This window comes from Rutilus rutilus (assembly GCF_951802725.1).
Source record: "Rutilus rutilus genome assembly, chromosome: 11".
Taxonomy (NCBI): domain Eukaryota; kingdom Metazoa; phylum Chordata; class Actinopteri; order Cypriniformes; family Leuciscidae; genus Rutilus; species Rutilus rutilus.
The window spans coordinates 8,762,386-8,781,148 of record NC_140216.1 but is presented as its reverse complement, the minus strand read 5'-3'; the positions used below and the strand labels follow the sequence as shown (position 1 = coordinate 8,781,148).

General features: G+C 37.8%; 2 protein-coding genes across 2 annotated transcripts; one reads left to right on the top strand and one right to left on the bottom strand.

Moving 5' to 3' along the window:
- Positions 1-88: 88 nt before the first annotated feature.
- Positions 89-2,620, bottom strand: otud6b (OTU deubiquitinase 6B). Its single transcript, XM_084422623.1, has 7 exons — positions 2,341-2,620; positions 2,043-2,185; positions 1,827-1,931; positions 1,435-1,747; positions 1,045-1,106; positions 833-939; positions 89-744 (listed from the first exon to the last, which is right to left on the bottom strand). Exons 1-7 carry the CDS (start codon positions 2,408-2,410, stop codon positions 660-662), a joined length of 885 nt encoding a protein of 294 aa, XP_084278749.1. The 5' UTR covers positions 2,411-2,620; the 3' UTR covers positions 89-659.
- A 241-nt stretch (positions 2,621-2,861) lies between these two features.
- pex1 (peroxisomal biogenesis factor 1) lies at positions 2,862-15,683 on the top strand. The gene is made up of 24 exons (XM_084422622.1): positions 2,862-3,277; positions 3,413-3,547; positions 4,063-4,146; positions 4,533-4,647; positions 4,739-5,424; positions 5,599-5,718; positions 5,810-5,933; positions 6,020-6,120; positions 6,198-6,289; positions 7,027-7,159; positions 8,073-8,169; positions 8,274-8,444; positions 8,535-8,689; positions 9,488-9,674; positions 9,751-9,911; positions 11,181-11,315; positions 11,397-11,461; positions 11,543-11,685; positions 12,769-12,872; positions 12,955-13,131; positions 13,723-13,953; positions 14,077-14,271; positions 15,025-15,155; positions 15,252-15,683. Exons 1-24 carry the CDS (start codon positions 3,170-3,172, stop codon positions 15,334-15,336), a joined length of 3,735 nt encoding a protein of 1,244 aa, XP_084278748.1. The 5' UTR covers positions 2,862-3,169; the 3' UTR covers positions 15,337-15,683.
- Positions 15,684-18,763: the final 3,080 nt, after the last annotated feature.

Below are 18,763 nucleotides of genomic sequence, written 5' to 3'. Positions count from 1 at the left end.
CAAACAGGGTTTAGATTTAGCCAGGATTAAACCTGAGTTCAATTAGGTCATTTAAGTAGCTTTTAGAAAAGTGATTTAGAAAAAAACATTACCTGTGTGCATCTTGAGACAAAACAATTGCACCGACATATTTTAAGATATGTCAGTGCAAGTTGCTTTCAGTTAAAACAGATGCATTTTAGTTTGGGACTAGGCTTAAACCTTGTCTATGAAACCGGGCACTAATGTGTTTTTTTCTGTTGGCCAAAATCCCCATTTTAAAGAGGGAGACTGTATTTGTCTATGTGCCGTTAAAACAAAAGCTTGTTGACGTTGATAGAAAGTTCTGTTCTTTTTATTCAATGACGTAAGCATGATCATGAATGATCCAGCACCTCTTAGAGCAAATGCCTTGCAGATATGCAGCTTTCCATGATTAACACAAATCACATAGCAGTTTATTCATAAATAACACTGTGAAGCATGGACTATTTCATTAAACTTGTCCAGTGCAACTGAAGTCACCATCAGCATGTGTTATTTCAGCATCTTCTATGAGCATCCTGACTGAACAACCTTAATCCCGCTCATCCTAGCAAAATGGAATCAAACTCCAGAAGGTCCATTTCTACGGGGTAACTATGCACAGGTGCATATACTAATGTGTGTCAGTGACTGGGTCAACCCTCTTCCTCATTTGCCAAATCTTTCAAAGGCTCCACAGAGTTGTAGTGCTCACCAAGTCCATAAGCATGCCGCATATAACTGAAAGAGACAGAGAAACAAACTTTAGTACAGCAGTAGAGATTGTAATAATGCACAGAATGTTAAAAATACAGCTTGAGTTATTTACATTAATGTAATTGGTGGCTTGTCATATTCTTCACCAATAATAATAGTGGGGGATTCTGCCTGAATGACTTCTATCGGTAGCTGGAGGACCTGTGAAAGGGCTTTTAACTGTCATGGAGAAAATATCAAAATATTATTAAAAAAATATATAGGCAAATGAGGGATTATGACTTTTTAATGTTTGTTGTTGGAATAAATGGCTGGTGTTCTTACCTCTAACTGTCCACCCCAAGCAGCCGTGTCTGCAACATCATTGCAGTATTTCTCAAACTCATCTAAGGTAAAAATTTATCTACAGTTAACAACAGAATCCATTCATATCATGTAACAAGCATTTAGCTTTATGACACACAAAGATCTTCATTAGTGTTCCGAAGATGAACGAATATCTTAGGTGTTTTGAATGACATGAGGGAAAGTAATTAATTACTGACAGAATTTTTGGTTGACCTAACCCTTTAAATTGTGTCAGAAATCAAAAGTGGCTAGATGGATAGATCAAAAGTAGACAAAAGTGGATAGATCTATCTATCTATCTATCTATCTATCTATCTATCTATCTATCTATCTACTGAAGTGTATGGCACAGAGTCTGGCATTCACCTGCAGTGTACATGTCTCCTGAAGTGGGGTCAGTGAGGAACGGGAGGAAGTCGTCTGCGTGGCTCCTCATGTACTGAGCTGTTTGAGCCCGAAGCTCTTTGAGACTGAGGGTGGTGCTTCTCTCCGTCAGCTGATCCTCCACAGCGCGGTACATGCAGTGACCGTCAGAAGAGATCTCTTTGATCTGCAGGTGCTTCTCCATCAGCTTCTGTCTCAGCTTCAGCCCCTCCTGATGACGGGAGCCTGCGAGATTCTCCACTTCCGCTTCAGCAATCCGGACCTCCCGCTCCTTCTCAAGAGCAGCCTTTTTGTCCTAAAAAAAACACCACGTATTTTCAGTGTTTTCAAAATAGACACAAGTACAGTCGCTTTATATGATTAAAATAACTCACCCGCTTCTTCTGGGCTTTAGATGTCCGACTTGGCTTGCTTGGATCCGTTTTTTCCTCATTATTTGGCAAACTCACAGATTCCAATGCATTTGAAACCTCCTCCACCTTGAAACAATCCATGATATCAGAATGAGTGAGCTGCAGTCATGTGTTCCTAGATGATGTGTCTGGTTTCTAATAGGGTGTTTTAACATCTTCTAACAACATTTTACTTACCGAAGAAGAGTTCTGAAGATGTTTGAGCTCATTTTCGTGTTTTTGATCAAGTTCAGTCTCTAGTTTGGCTATGTCTTCTGTCAGCTGTTTCCTCCTCTTCTTATCATTTTTGGGAACAGCATTTTTCATAGTTTGTATTTTTGCTATGACATGAAAAATACATCTATATTTAGTATTGTGTACTTTTATGTTTCGTTTCTTAACCCATGCAGTGTCATGCAATGCATTTTGTGGTATTTCAAAGGGAAATTTCTGAGAAATTAGTATTTATAGATGTAATCGTGACATGTTTTCTTACCTTGCAGGTCTTTCTTTTCCTTGCGTTGCTGTTTGGCTAACAGCTCCTCTGCTGTCTCCACTTCCTCCATGTCAAAATTAACTAATATTCAGAGCAATAAAATATGTGCAAAAAATTCTCTAAACGATAAATACATTATTCGTGTCCATCAGGTTTACTTATTTTAAAGCAAGGACTGAATTGCGGTTTTCAACTCATAGAAACCAGTTGTTTTTTTCAGTTCTGCAAGTCACACGCATGGATTCAATGGGAACACAGACACTGAACACAGACACTGAACACAACACATCCGGGATGTAACGTTTCAAAATAAAAGTCTTAGAAACCTAAAGCTTTCGGTATTTTGATATAATGGGATAAAATGGCAGAATATATAACCAGTAATTTACACTAACTTAAACCAGTAGTTTACAAAGTACCTTAAAAACAGTGTTTTATTTTGATCCTAATTATTTATTCATTGCAATTTCTGGGTAAATGCAATTATTTTGAAATCAATGTCCAGTTGCAAGAGTGTTGCCGCTTTTTAATTAATAAAGTCACTTATAAAAATAGATAGTCGTGGGTTGCGTTTTGGGGGGTGGGAGTCATTTTTGATGGGGTAATTTGCTAGTTTTCCCAGTGAAATCTGGCAACACTGTCAGACGCAGCTAATCGAAACTGTTCGTTCAAACGACGCTTTTACGACTGATCGACACACTCCATGGGCTTTAATGTCTGATATGCAATTCATGTTGACAGTTCTAGCATGCTGACTTTAATACCACGGATTAACTTCGATAAGGTATAGTTTTGTAGTAGGAGCGAGGTTTCTGCAGCCTTGCAGGCAATGTTGGGAAGCCAAGGGATTCAACCTGTCACTCTGGTCTTCAATAACTCCAAGAACTGCTTTCTTCAGCTGTCATCAAACTTCGCCACTCATCTCTGTCTTCATGAGGTTCGTGTCTAGCTAGCTGCTTTATTATAATATACATGCTATTTACTAGTCCGCCACTGTACTGTATGTTTACCTTCCATCATTATGTCAAGTTCTGAATGTTTTGGGAGTCATGTATCATTAATGTGATGTCAGAACCAGATCCTGGAGCTGTCATGGGGTGTTTCTGCACCCGTGTTCCTCAGCTGGATCAGGTCTTCAGATCCAGAGGACAGAGTTGAGATCAGCAGACAGCTGGGAGAGAAACTTGGGCTTAAGGAGGGAGAACAGGTTTGCCACTGGTTGCATATGCATATGACTGTGAAGTGATTTGATGGAGCATGGCTGTAGTAGATAAGTTGTTCTCAACCAAGGGACCGGGGGCCCCACAAGTGGGCCTTAAAAGGATTTAAAATAAAATAAAACAATATATTTTGAATATATATTTCATATTTTATTTCAGTTTTGTATGGGAAAAAAACTGGATATATGCCTCATTTTAAAAGTTTTATTTCCAGACTGGGAAAAGTCATGTTAATTAACTCCATGGGCATTTTTTTTATACAATTTATGAATATAATTTTTTTTAGTTATGCCAAGCTCTAAAATATTTTAACAGGTATACATTTTGAGTAAAAATATGATTATAAATGCTACTTATCCTTAATCCTCATCAATTAAATCATGAACAACTGGAAAAGTCATGAGGCCTTTGAATATTGCTGTGGACAATGAGGGGCCTTGGAGTCAAAACGGTTGAGAAGCACCGATGTAGATACATGTAACATGGTTGTGATGTGTTTTAGGGGTATCTGCGGCCATGTCATCAGGTGCAGTCAGTGCAGCAGGTGTTCGTAGAGCCTCTGTCTCCAGATGACTGGGAGATCCTGGTGAGGCCACAGTGGCACCATTTATTTCTGTCTTCAGTCCCAAGGAGATTTTTAGTTGATATATAGTGGTATATGCCCATTATAATGCATATACATCGAAATCACACATCTTTCAAAGCCTACGTGAAATCTAAATGGACCCAATTTTCATTCATGATACACATTACTGGTCTTATTTTGCACGATTCATCAGTGCTTATCATTCTAAAAGAACAACAAAGTTAGTCCTTCACAATCCACTGCAAACATTCGCATCTGGCTCAGTTTTGGCATGAAACACTCACATTTCATGACCCAGTCAATACAATTATACAAATACATTAGATCAAGTAAAATGGGTTGTGAATGCCTTTTTAGTTGAAAAATGTGATTGAACTTTGTTCCAGGAGCTGCACAGCACTGTTCTGGAACAGCAACTCCTGGATCAGATCCGAGTGGTCTTCAGTGACGGTGTGTTCCCTGTATGGGTGGACCAGCACACGGTCATCTATATCAGGATAGGTCAGTCTGCCCTATTTTAAAGGTCTGTCATATTGAAGTTGTCATTGGGTATGAACTGATTCTTGTACACTAATGATTCTTATATTTTTAGCATCCCTATCTCCATCTGTTCCTTATGGCCGACTGGAGCAGTTCACTGAGCTCGTTGTCTCTCCAAAACTACATCCAGGAAACGAACAACTCCACCAAACTCGATCAGTGGAGCCACGTCAACATCTACAACAGCAGAATGTTGATGTCACGTCTTCCTCCAGCTCAATCGTCCATCGGGAACCCCTCAGTGATCATCTGGAGAGTCAGAATGAAGGCCATTGGGGAGGTATAGCTGATCTGAAAAGCTTGTTTAGATACTTGTTTACAAGAGGATTTGAGCCTGCAAAGGAGAATCTCACAGTTCCCACAATTCCCACCATCCTGAATGACTGTATCCTCAGAACATGTGGAACTCCTCCTAGCTCTGTCAGCCATTTAGGCTCATGTCATGGAGATGTCCATATACTGCCATGGAACCTGCAAGAACAAGAGAACTGGAATCCAGGGCAGTCTGCCTTAACATACGGTAGACTTTCAAAGATCCTTTCTCCTAAAGAACTCAGGGAGAAAGTCAAGCAGGCCATGGAGAAGAAGAAAATCAGAGATGGACCTCACAAAGGGAACGACGCAGAGGAATGTAAGGAGAACGCTGTTGTGGTCAGGATGCTTTGTCACAATATGAAAAGGCTGCAGGAAGACCAGAAATTCCATAAATGTGAAGAAATTTACTCTGGGAAGGTTTGGGTAAGTTATTACAGTTTCAGTTCAGTTATAAAGTTTCATAGAAATATTCTTTATATTGTATCCAACCAATACAAACACATGAGAAAAAAACGAATATAGGCTAATAACTGATATAATACAGATATATTGTGCATCCCTAGTAAAAATCGTGTTACATTTTTGTTGTTGTTGTAGATCCCAAAGGTGCTGCAAAGGCATTTGAAGATTGAACCTCACTCGGCGGTGAGGATTCAGCCTTTAAAATCTTTGCCAAGAGTAGCAGAAGCAGTCATGGTTCGACCATTACTACCGTTGGTAATATTTTCTTTCAGACTATTGCTTTATGTTGTCAGGTAATGAAAATATTGTATTGTGAAGTTATTCCCTTTTTTTTTTTTGTCTGCAGGCAGAAAGTGAAAAAGAAGAAGATATTCAGTCTGCATTCCTCAACTGGCTGCATGCTCAGAGCCATCAACCTTTGACCTGTCTGACCGGACGCACTAATGTCATTCTCTTACCCTGTGCTGAAGGTGTGAGGAAGAACCATAAAAATGTACAGTATGTTTTCAATCATTTTACAATTATTACAGACTATTCTGTGTTTTTCTCTTCTCAGGAAAAGAAGAGTTTGTCTTGACTGTGCTAAAACCAGAGCAACAGCAAGATGATGAGATGTTCTTTCTATCATCCAGTTTACTAAAGAAAACAGACGTGCAGGTATAAAGACATATCGTTTTTGGAAATTAATTTTCCTTCTCATCCATGCTCAACAAACCAGCTCAATCTCTGTTTAGATTGTCAGAGAGCCACAATATTCTGACCACAGTGGCGCTGATGATGATAATGAAGATCTGTATCTTGGCTTTCCCTCCCTCAGCTCTCTTGGGTATGCTCGTATTCTTTTTAAAACGAGGAAAATATCAATTAGAGCTGCACGATTATTCGCTAAAAGATCTCGATTCAAACACCCATGTGATCTGATTTCTAAATCACAACAATGTCTATTAAACCTTTGACAAAATCACACCAGAATATTCAGATCTGACCCAGAGAAGGCAGCTTCACAAATAACAAATAGTCTTTTCAACCACACAGTATCATATTTCTGTGTTACAAATTATTGCAGAAGTACTGGGATAAAAGTTTATATTTCGGATATAAACACTGATGTCTATGGTAGACAAAATAGAACAAAACACCTATCAATTACATCGCAAGAGTGAATGTTAAAAAAATGTATTTGTCATTGAATCATTCGTTCAAGAGATTCATTCAAAAACGCTGATTCAACCAGTCATGGAACAAGTGAAGTCTTTATGAGTGAGTCATTGAATCATTCATTCAATTCAGACAAATTAATTAAATGTTTTTAAAGTGACTGCAGCAGTTTAGATTTTGTCAGAACCTCTAGTAAATGACATGTTATTTTGTTTAGTTGTCTGTTCAGAATCGTGGGAGAATCTCAATCTGTATTTGAAACAAACAAAAAAACAAATTGTGATTCTCAATTTGTCCAGAATCGTGCAGCTCTAATATCAATGTATTTTTTTAATATCCATAGCAAACAGAATTTACTTTCTGTTGAGTCTTTGTTGTATGTGACTGTTGAATCTGTTTGCTCAGTGGGGTAGAGGACATCAGCAGGTCTGCTTTCGAGCACATCTCTCATGCTCTAATGGGAGGTTCTCTTTCGCGTGAGCTGGTCTCCACAGGATGTGGGCTGAGGAGTGGAGCTCTGCTCATCACAGGTGCAAAGGTAACCTTCACGCTTATGCTATGGCCCTTTCAAAGTACGATGTGGGATATTTGTACTTAATATTATGCAAGTAATTATTTTTGCAGGTATACGATTATCAACCGAGAATATTAATTAAGATCATACCGATCAGGTTTCCTAAAAAAGGTTTTTTTATGTTTTTAAAAAGTGTCTCAACAAGACTGCATTTATTTGATCAAAAATACAGTAAAAACAGTAATGCTGTGAAATACTATTGCAATTTAAAATAACTGTTTTATATATTAATATATTTTAAAATGTTATTTATTCCTATGAGGGCAAAGCAGAATTTTCAGCATCATTACTCCAGTCTTACACAAGTGTCACATGATCCTTCAGGAATCATTCTAATATGCTGATTTGCTGCTCTAATAACATTTCTGATTATTATCAACATTGAAAACAGTTGCTGTTTAATATTTTTTTGCAAATGTCGTGATTTTTTTTTCAGGATTCTTTGATGAATATTTTAAAAGAACAGCATTTATTTCAAATAGAAATATTTTGTAACATACATAAATGTACTGTATTTACTGTCATTTGTAATTACAATTTAATGCATCCTTACTGAATAAAAGCATTAATGTCTTTAAAAAAATACTGACTTCAAACTTTTGAATAGTAGTGTACATTTGCATCAAAATTCAGGGTTAAACATCTCTGCATGTAGTTAGTCTGACTTCAGGTGGCGTTCTAAGTAGGAAGTTTGAAATTCTACATTGTTGAATGGATAAATGTAGCAATCGCTCCCATGCACTTGATGACTTTACCCTGATGTCAAATTTTGTGACTTTTTTTTGGAAATCCAGATAACAATCAAGGATATGTGTTGACTTGTATGGTAAAAAAGAAAAGAGGATGTATGTGATAAATGTCTTGCTTTTCTCCACAGGGCAGTGGAAAATCTTCTCTATCTAGAGCGCTGTGTCGAAAGGCCAGTGAAGAGCTGGACGTCCACATTCAAGTTGTGGACTGCAAAACACTAAAAGGTAGGCAAGAATATTAGACTGACTTGTTTTGATGTGGATTCCAACTTAATTACATTTGTTGTCTTTTATCAATCATATTTCACAATATTATGAATGAATGTTAGGTAAGAGAGCAGACAAAATCAGACAGAGGTTGGAAGAGGTTTTCGAGCAGGCAGTTTGGAGACAACCTTCAGTGGTCCTGCTGGATGACTTGGATCACGTGACCGGTGCTGCAACCTCTCCTGAGCACGAGCATGGGCCAGAGGCCGTACTGCGGCAGCACATAGCACAGAGTAAGACATCATAATGGACGTGCCTGGCTCTACATGAATCTCTGTGAGGAATCATCTGATGGATGTCTTTATTTTGCGTGTTCTCCTCAGGTCTGAGGGATTTGGTGGATGAGATGGTGGTGCGCTCCAGTCTCATAGCTCTGATGGTCACAGCACAGAGTGAACATTCCCTTCATCAGACTCTGACTGCGGTGCAGGGTTCACACTTCTTCCAAAGCTTCTGCAAGATCCAAACACCAGATCAGGTGGGTTCATGAAAATGCAATCTAGGAAAAATTGCAATTGTGATTTAAAATGTGATTAAAAAAGTTCCAGGGTTACTGTGCCAGGGCTGCACATATGACTTGCCTATAGTAATTATAATAAATATGATAATTATATTCAACAACCACAATAGTAATGAAACTTTAAAATGATAATACTTATATTTATGTCTGTCTTCATTTCTTAATTTTTATACTTTCACGATTTCAGTTTTATTTAGATTAATCATGCAGCCCTACCGCAATATAACAAAAACATTTGGACTTCAAAGGTGGCATTTTTAGATGAGAAAGTCACTTACTTTGCTAAAGTTTGTGATGTTCCTGTTATTGAATCCCTGCCAGAACAGTGTGGACAAGTCTTTATACCTATAGTAAAAAGTCTCACTACTCAAGACTACCCTAGTGAAAAAAAAGTTTACTACAAACCATTAACATATTTACTGACATATCGCTTGAGATTTAATGATATAAACATTATAATTAAACTTTATTTGGGGTACTTCTTTACTGCACAATGCACTTTTTTTTATATTAAGCCTAAAATGTGGTTTAATATCACTATTAGTAAGGATAGTATGATATAATATCAGTCTTTAAATGCAAGATATTTATACCCGAAGTATACTTGCAATAGTTCGACTTTAGCACAATCAAATATACTTAAGTATATCTTTAGCTGAATTTCAGTTTTATTTTAGTTTTATTCCTGCATGTGTTTTTTTGTTGTTGTTTTTTTAGAGAAGAAAATGACTGTAAAAGGATGTTTTCTCTTTGTAGGCTCAAAGGGTTGAGATTCTGAGGTCTTTAACAGTCAAAAGGAACTTCCTGGACTGTCAAACTACTCTTGACCTGGACAGTGTTGCCAAAGAAACAGAGGGCTTCATGCCACGAGACCTGAACCTGCTGCTCGAGAGGGCCATCCATGCCAACACTCTACACAGCAGAAACAATGGCAACTCTGAAGGCCAGTGCTAAATCTACTTTCATATATTTCAATGATTCTGCCGTTTTTCTGAAATCTAAGTTTTCTGGTTGTACAGATTTGAGCTATAAGGACTTCAGACAGGCCCTTCAGGGCTTCACCCCACCCTCCCTCTGGGGGGCTCAGCTGCAGGCTCCCACCGGGGCCGGCATGGAGCGTATTGGGGGACTTCATCAGGCACGTCAGCTCCTGATGGACATCATACTGCTGCCAGCTAAGGTATGGTAGCTGTTGTGCACAAAATGTCCATTTCAGTGTAAGAATCAAAGGGCACATCTAAAACCCAAATTGGGCTCAGGTGCAGTACACAAAGGCAACAATAAATAAACAAATAAAAATAACACTGAAATTACAGCTCAAATTGTAGCTTGTGCCTCATGAAGACCTGACTAGTCGAAACGTTGCGCTGTTTATAAATACATTTGGGGGTTTAATTTCAGTGTGTGGACATTTCAGTAAGACCAGCTTTTCTAAATAAGAAAATCCAGTTCATGTGCAAGAAGAGTTGGCGAATCAACTAGGCTGGTTACAGATCTGTGTTAAAGAGTGTGTTAAAAAGTGTCTAACTGAACTGACTTTAAAACATTTTTCATGGAATTGATTTGAATCAAAATATTTCGAGTTTTGCTCTGCTGTAGAGTTTTTTTTTTTTTGTGAGTGCTTGTGTTCCTAACAAGTCAGGATGATAATACTGGTCTATCTGTTCTCAAATCAATGTCATTATTAACTTATACTAAAACCATAAAAAACGAAATAAACGCTAACTGAAATAAAAAATGTTTTTAAATAACTAGATGATAAATAACATTTCTCTTTTTCATTTAGTTTTACTTCAAACACTAAAATAACAATCTTAATACATTTAAAACTAATAAATTAAAATTAATAAAAACTATATAGACACATTTTTAAAAAATGACAAAAACACAACAAAGTTACTAAAAGTTTAACAAAAATTGGTTACACTTTATTTTAAGGTGCCGTTGTTACACTGTAATTATCCATTTAAGTACTGAGTAATATTAAGTAACTACATGTACTTTTAGGGTTTCATTTGGTTTAGGGTTAGTTTCATGTAATTATGCATACTTTATAGTTATTACTATAGTAACTACATGTAACATATGTAACAATGACACTGTAAAATAAAGTTAACCAAAAATTTAAGTTAAAACAAAAAATTTAAACATAAAATCTAAAATGAACAAAAACTGAAACGGTATATTAATAAAACTAAAATAACACTGCTCAGGTCATATTTTCAATGTTATTCGAGACACCAAGTATAATTGTTTAAATCTACTAATTCAAAATATTAATTAATCTATGTCTATAAATTGATTTCTGCGACAGAAACCGTTTACCAGTGATCATAAGGACTGGGACAGACATAGAGTTCCCTCATTCTTTTTAACCAAAGAATTTCCATTATATATCCCTATTCATGTGTGGTTGAAATAATAGTCTGATGTGTCATGTTGTGTCCAGTACCCGCTGCTCTTCTCCAGTCTTCCCATGCGCCAGTGCTCTGGTGTGCTGCTCTTTGGCGCTCCTGGTACAGGCAAGACTTTACTAGCTGGAGCTGTGGCCAAAGAGAGCGGCATGAACTTCATCAGCATCAAGGTAAGGGAAAGTGTACAGTATGTGTATTGACATCAAATTTGAATGTCCTGATGTATTGTGATGTCCTATGTGTTTCTCCAGGGTCCCGAACTCCTCAGCAAGTATATTGGTGCCAGTGAGCAGGCAGTTAGAGATGTGTTTCAGAGGTCTGTCTGAATGCTCTTCTATATGAAATATAGTAGCAGTTTACTAAAGTCATCACCAAACGTGTGCCTGTGTCGCTGCAGGGCTCAACAAGCTAAGCCGTGCATTCTGTTCTTTGATGAGTTTGACTCTCTGGCCCCTCGAAGAGGCCATGACAACACAGGGGTCACTGACCGTGTGGTTAATCAGCTACTTACTCAGCTGGATGGAGTGGAAGGACTGACAGGTACATCAAGATCAAATGCTCACACTTTTACCTGGGTTCAACCTGAGGTTGTTCCGTTTTGACCAGCTTCATGGTCCCAGTTTGTTGATCTGTGAGTAAGTGGGTAGTTGACAAATAAAATGTCCATGGCCTTTTTTTTTTCAATTCAAAAGCAGATTTTAGGTTAAGGTTTATATATACACTACCGTTCAAAAGTCTGGGGTTGGTAAGATTATCTTTTTGAAAGAATTCTCTTGCATTAAGGCTGCATTTATTTAGTCAAAAATAACAGTAAAAACAGTCATATTGTAAAATATTTTACAATTTAAATCTTTTATTTATTTATTTTAATATAGTTTAAAATGTACATCTGATGTCAGAGCTGAATTTTCAGCATCATTACTCCAGTCTTCAGTGTCACATGATCCTTCAGAAATCATTCTAATATGCTGATTTGGTACTTATGAATCATTTCTAATTTTCTCAAAGTTGAAAACAGTGCTGCTTAATATTTTTTTCAGAAAGTTCAAAAGTATTTATTTGAAATAGAAATCTTATGTAACATTATAAATGTCTTTACTGTCACTTGATCAATTTAATGCATCCTTGCTGAATAAAATTATTCATTTCTTTTTTTCTCATACTGACCCCAAACTTTTGAATGGTAGTGTATGTATATGGTAAAGTCACCAAGTTTTTCAACATTTTAAATCAATCTTTTGCTCAGTAGTCCTGTAGGGTGACAAATTCATTTTTAAAAACATAAAAGGTATTCTAATAAAAACTGTATAATTATATTACAACTGGGAAAAAATGATTGTATACAGTAGCACACCATCACACTGTTGAAACTGCTTGAAATTGTATGTCAACTACCCAAGTGCCTCATGTTAGCATGTAGTGTTCATTCAAGGACACTTTTAATTCTGCTGTGGTTATTGCTTATACTGTAGCAACATCATCAAAATCAGTAGATTAACTTAGATAAGATATCTTGCTACCATCTAATTGTAAATTTAAAAAACAATTTGTTTTGCCACAAAAACACCAAGACTGAGACTGTAGAGCAAAGCCAATTATGTGACTTGAGTTTTTTATTTCCAGGCGTGTATGTGTTGGCTGCCACCAGTCGTCCTGACCTGATTGATCCTGCTCTCTTGAGACCTGGGCGACTGGACAAGTCTCTCTATTGCCCTCCTCCTGATCGGGTCAGCATGTTGTCTGGCACACATCGGTTTTACACCTAAAAGATCTTCACTATTAATTCACTGATACATATCTGTCCTTCAGGAGGCACGGCTGGAGATCCTGACGGCTTTGACTCATTCTGTGCCGCTGGCTGCAGATGTGGACTTGGAGCAGATTGCTGTGGCAACAGAGCTGTTCACTGGAGCCGACCTGAAGGCCCTCCTCTATAACGCTCAGCTAGAGGCCATCCATAGCAGCCTGGGGCCCAACCTTCTGCATGTGTGTTACACACAAACTCAAACATTGACCCATACATATATCACTCTAACCACATGATCAGTGGTTGACCTACATGGGTTTTGATGCCCATATCTAAAGACCAGCGGCCAATGATCAACATATACACTAATGTTCAAAATGTTCGGGTCGGTAAGATTTTGAAATGTTTTTGAAGACTCTTGCTTACCAAGTCTATATTTATTTGATCAAAAATACAGTAAAAACTGTAATATTGTGAAATATTCTTACAAATTACAGTTAAAATAACAGTTTCTATTTTAATATATTTTAAAATGTAATTTATTTCTGTGATAGTTGAAATACATATGAGTTGTGTCATATACAATCAAGACATGCTCATAAGTGTTGAAATTAACATGTACACAAAATTCACTCAAAATATTTATATAAATACAATATACAATTGTCCAAGTGATCAGCGCTGATAATCTCAAAATGGTCAATAACTGGCCTTGTCGACATGTCTGTCTACAACTACACTAGATTTAGAAATTATATAAAAAGTAGTCAGTACATCAGTGTTACATTTACAGCTTGTGTGTGAATCAGACTCTCTCTGCTGTTTTATAGGATCTGGGCTCAGGGTCAGACAGTGATGTCAGCCTCTCGTCCCTGATCTTCCTGAACCATAGCAGCGGGTCAGATGACTCAGCTGGAGAGGGGGACGCAGGGCTGGAGCACTCTATGGTTCTGCTGGACCCCAGTGAACTCCCACCTGAGGACCCACGTCACAACATCTGGCGCCTTTACTTTGGCAGCTCCTTTGAGTCTGAACTGGATAACCAGTCTCTATCTGAATTGGTGAGACTCTAAATTTACAGATGTTATATTTCAAAATAATTGATTATATGTCATTCCAAATGCTATGATCATTTAATACTTTTGAGCTTCTTATGAGACTCTCACATTCTGTTCTGCTCCCAGAATTCTCAGAACCTGTCTGGAGCCAATTCGACTGCCCCCGACCTGACAGGGGCATCAATGAGGGATCCAAGCTCCTGTCATGCCCCCCTTTTCATGTCCTGTCTGCAAGAGGGCTTTCAGGAACTGACCCATGAGCTGTCGGAACGCCTCAGGGCAGAAGTCAGCACCGTTAAGAACAGTTACCGCAAAAACACGGTCAGTTGCCTTCCTCATACATCATCCATCTATGGATGATGGATGGATGGGTATAAAAACAAAAAGACAGGAAAACTAGTTATTTAAATTGATGGATGGATCCATCCATCCATCAATTTAAATAACTAGTTTTCCTGTCTTTTTGTTTGTTTTTCCCTAAAAAGATCAGTGGTTGATCTACATGGGTTACATCTTTTTGTTTTTATACCCATCCATCCATCATCCATTTATCCATTCATCATTCTATCTAGTTTTCCCATTCATTCCTCCATCCATCTAATTTTCCCCTACTTTCCCATCAATCCATCCATTCAGTGAGTTTTCCCATGATCCCATCCATTGCTATATCCCTCTAGTTTTCCCATCCATCCATCCATTTATGATTCTATCTATATAGTTTCCCCATGCATCCATCCATCCATTTATGATTCTATCTGTAGTTTTCCCATCCATCATTCTATCCATCCATCTATTTTCCTATCCATTGCTATATCCCTCTAGTTTTCCATCCATCCATCCATCCATCCTATATAGTTTTCCCTTCCATCCATATATCTGTCCATTTATGATTCTATCTATAAAGTTTTCCCATCCATCCATCCATCCATCTTTCCATTTATGATTCTACCTATATAGTTTTCCTGTCCATCCATCATTCTTTCTATATAGTTTTCCCATCCATCCAGACAGAAGGCTGTGTTCGAGTGTGTAGCTGCTCAGTAGATGAGATCTGCTGCTCTTTTGTGTTCATAGGATGAATCCTCTCTGGTGCAGACTGGTCCCAGTAAGCCTGGCTCTCTCATATGCCAAACTCACCTGACCACCGCTTTGGCTAACACTAGAGCATCTGTCAGCAGAGAAGACTGGAGGAGATACACTGAACTGTGAGTGCACTGTCTTTACACATTTAAATGACACAATTCACACCACTGCATTGCTGAATCACTTATTTGTGTTGGTTTTCTCCTTCCGTTATGCAGATATGAGTCTTTCGGAGCATCCAAGGAAGGCAAGTCTCAGAGAACTGCTTCATTAAAAGCAGGTCAGCGGGTGACCTTGGCTTAATGAGAGCCTCGCATAAATTAATACAGCTCAGGGCATTAGAAGGTGAATTTATGTGTGATACGATCGACTCGGTTTGTATCACACATTCTGGGCTTTTCTACTTTTCTCCCCAAGGGCAAATGCATACTTTCAATGTTTTAATGTTAATTAGAGGGATGTATCAAAAACGTGACTTGATTTCAGTAGCACTGAACAAATAATAAAAAAAATAATTTTGAAGTTTATCAAGTGATGTGCTTGCTAAATTTGCTTAGCTGCTGTAGGCAATATAATGTAAAGAAAACAAATGTGTGTATATATTAAATATGTAATTAATGAACTTTTTAATAAATGACAATTCTTCTTGGAATTAAGATGGCTGTTTAATTTCTTCAGGGCCTCAGATACATTGCACACGCATATGTATAACTGAAAATGATGTAGGCTATATCGAAAAAAGAGAATACCAATAGATAGTAAATTATTCATTTGAATGCTAGGTAGTGTTTTTATGTGACAATGTTGTTGCTGTTTCTCTAGCATCAATAGCAAGGGATACTTACCATAACCAGTTGGTGGCAGTATATTCCTACTATCCGAAAGCCAATTGGTGTGTTAAAAAAGTCCTGCATAGATACTTTTCAATCTGTGTTCCAAGACCTGTGTGTCCTTCTCTATGTATAAGAGTAGAATCTTCTATTTTATCAACCGTAAAGGCCTCCAGCTAATTCTGTGAATAACTGACATCTGCAGACCCCCAGGATCGGAGTTCTTCTAAATTGATTTTTCAATTTTTTCATTGTCTTTAGTCTCCCTTAGGCCATACCTGAGCTACTGTTGTCTCTGCACCTTTGATTATCCTAGCACATTCTCAGTTTTGTGCTCATGTGAGTTGGATTTTCCTCTCACAAATCGTTAAATTGAATCCGGAGTTGCTGCAAGATGCACCACGGCCTATACATGTATAGTCTGATGCAGCAGTTTCTACTGAGGTAAATATAGCCATCCTTTGTTCTGGCCCCTGCTGTTAGTATTGTGGGCTTACGCTAAGGCCCACTGAACTATATCTTAGCCAAAACAGAATGAAAACAAGTGACATCATAGGACTAGAATAGAATAAGACACTGTACTGGCATCGTGGGGGAAAAAAACAAAATGATACAAGCAAAATTGCTCTTAGCAGGGTGCATCAGTTCAGTCTGTTGATGATCCAGCCTTTATTATACTCTCAGGATAGTATCACATTCACATCAGTATCATCAAGTATACATCTATATTAACAAGAACAACACACAAGTACACGAGTACAACACACTTCAAATACAACATTAACATAAAGGACAAACAGTTCAGGTGCCTTGTGGACTATCAAAAGAATTAGGAAAGCTAGAACTATTCCTCCTCAGTAGATTATCAGTTTTTCCTTGGTTTATTCTTGATCCTTCCTCAAGCTGCTTATTGAAGCAAACGGTAAAAATCTGCCTTTGGTGTGAGGAGGGTTGTATTTCAGATTTGAAAACAGACTTTAAAACAAAAACCCAAGCTGGATAAATGTCACTTAAAGGTAAGCGCTTTTGGTTAAAATAAGGCTCTTTTGGAAAGCTGCACCTTATTTACATATTTAAATGACTGGTTTACCAATTGAACTGGTAATCGTTAGCAACTGGATTATTCCGAATGAACCGATTCATTAAAAAGACATAATTCTCTAATGACTCATTCGTTCAAATTCGCCAACGCTACTTTTTTGCCAAAAAAATAAAAATAAAAATCCAACCAAAATCAATGGATGTGATGATTTCACTACTAGTTGATCAACAGGCTCAGAACCTCAATAGAATTTTAGGCTACTCTCAAAATTCTGAAAAACATGCTGGATATTTAACATCATGGCACACTTATGCACACACACATGATTAGTAATATGAATGAGTTTGTTTGGAACAACCAACCAACGATAACCAACGGTTACCAACGGACTTCGAAGCTGCTCATCATTGTCTGTGGTAAGTGACAGTGACTTTTATTTAGTTGTCGTCTCGTTTTCGTCTGTGAAATTTTTTACGTCACTGCAGTTAAATCTGTGTCTGTATTGCATGTTCAAACTTTAAAAATTATTAATATTAACAGGTTAATTAATAGATGTTTTCTCCGGGAGTATATAATGGGTTTGGAAATTTTAGAGAAATTCTAAATTAATGCATTACAATTTAACTAAACCTATTCGTCCTTCGGATGAGACGTAAAAGCGAGGTCCTGACTCTCTGTGGTCATTAAAAATCCCAGGATGTCCTTCGAAAAAGAGTAGGGGTGTAACCCCGGCATCCTGGCCAAATTTGCCCCTTGGCCTCTGTCCATCATGGCCTCCTAATCATCCCCATACACTGATTGGCTTCATCACTGTCTCCTCTCCACCAGTAAGCTGGTGTGTGGTGGGCGTTCTGGCGCAATATGGCTGCCGTCGCATCATCCAAGTGGATGCTGCACATTGGTGGTGGTTGAGGAGATTCCCCCCTTCCATATGTAAAGCGCTTTGAGGTCTCAGAAAAAGCGCTATATAAATGTAACGAATTATTATAACGAATTATTCGATTTTAGATTTAGTCGACTAAAATCTTATTGTATTTCGTCGACTAAAACTAAAACAATTCAGATGACTAAAATATGACTAAAACTAAAATGGCATTTTAGTCAAAAGACTATGACTAAAACTAAATCAAAATTTGCTGTCAAAATTGATATGCTGTAACCAACAGAAAGGATGATGTTTTACAGACTTGACAATCAGCTGAAAGCTCAATGTGACTTTCTGGGGAGGAATCCTTTGTGGCACACACAATGTCGTGCAAAGTACACAAATCGTAAAACTGTTGACCAGAAGAGGAAAAAAGTTGAAAAGCCAGAAGGCACTTCATTTGAAGCAGAACTTAATCCGGAGCCAGACAGCAGCAGGCCTACTAAAAAAACATGGATGTCAATGCCACAGCCCATCAAACACAAGGAAGAGTGCTTCATTTGTGGAAGAGCATGCATGACCAGAGGGAATAGATCCCCCATTTTGATCGCCACTTATGACTGAATGCAGTATGGGAAAAAGCAAACAAACTTGAAGATGAAGAGATACTACACAAGATTCATGGTCCTGATGGAAACAGGTGTACTGATATGATTGTTGAGGACTTCCGATACCACAAGGAATGCATGACCAACTACCTGACAAAGCATCTTCGTTCACATGAAAAGACTAGTACTGCCACCACTCCATATGATGCTGCACTGAACTAACTCATATCTCGGATAGAAGAGCCCCTTTTCAAAGTGAATGCCATATTCTTCTTTACAGCTTTGAGGGATGAATTCCGTAAATACTTGGAAAGCCATGGAGTTCACAATGTTACCTCATATAGATGTTAGTCCTTGATTGCCCGCCTTAGAAGGCACTATGAAG

Bases quoted from the DNA above. Each gene is read 5' to 3' on its own strand.
- pex1 (XM_084422622.1), top strand. From the start codon at position 3,170: ATGTTGGGAAGCCAAGGGATTCAACCTGTCACTCTGGTCTTCAATAAC. The intron at 8,690-9,487 runs GTGGGTTCATGA...TTCTCTTTGTAG, and splicing joins AGATCCAAACACCAGATCAG to GCTCAAAGGGTTGAGATTCT. The intron at 14,272-15,024 runs GTCAGTTGCCTT...TTGTGTTCATAG, and splicing joins ACAGTTACCGCAAAAACACG to GATGAATCCTCTCTGGTGCA.
- otud6b (XM_084422623.1), bottom strand. From the start codon at position 2,410: ATGGAGGAAGTGGAGACAGCAGAGGAGCTGTTAGCCAAACAGCAACGC. The intron at 2,186-2,340 runs GTAAGAAAACAT...TTCATGTCATAG, and splicing joins GGAAAAGAAAGACCTGCAAG to CAAAAATACAAACTATGAAA. The intron at 1,107-1,434 runs GTGAATGCCAGA...TTTTTACCTTAG, and splicing joins AGGAGACATGTACACTGCAG to ATGAGTTTGAGAAATACTGC.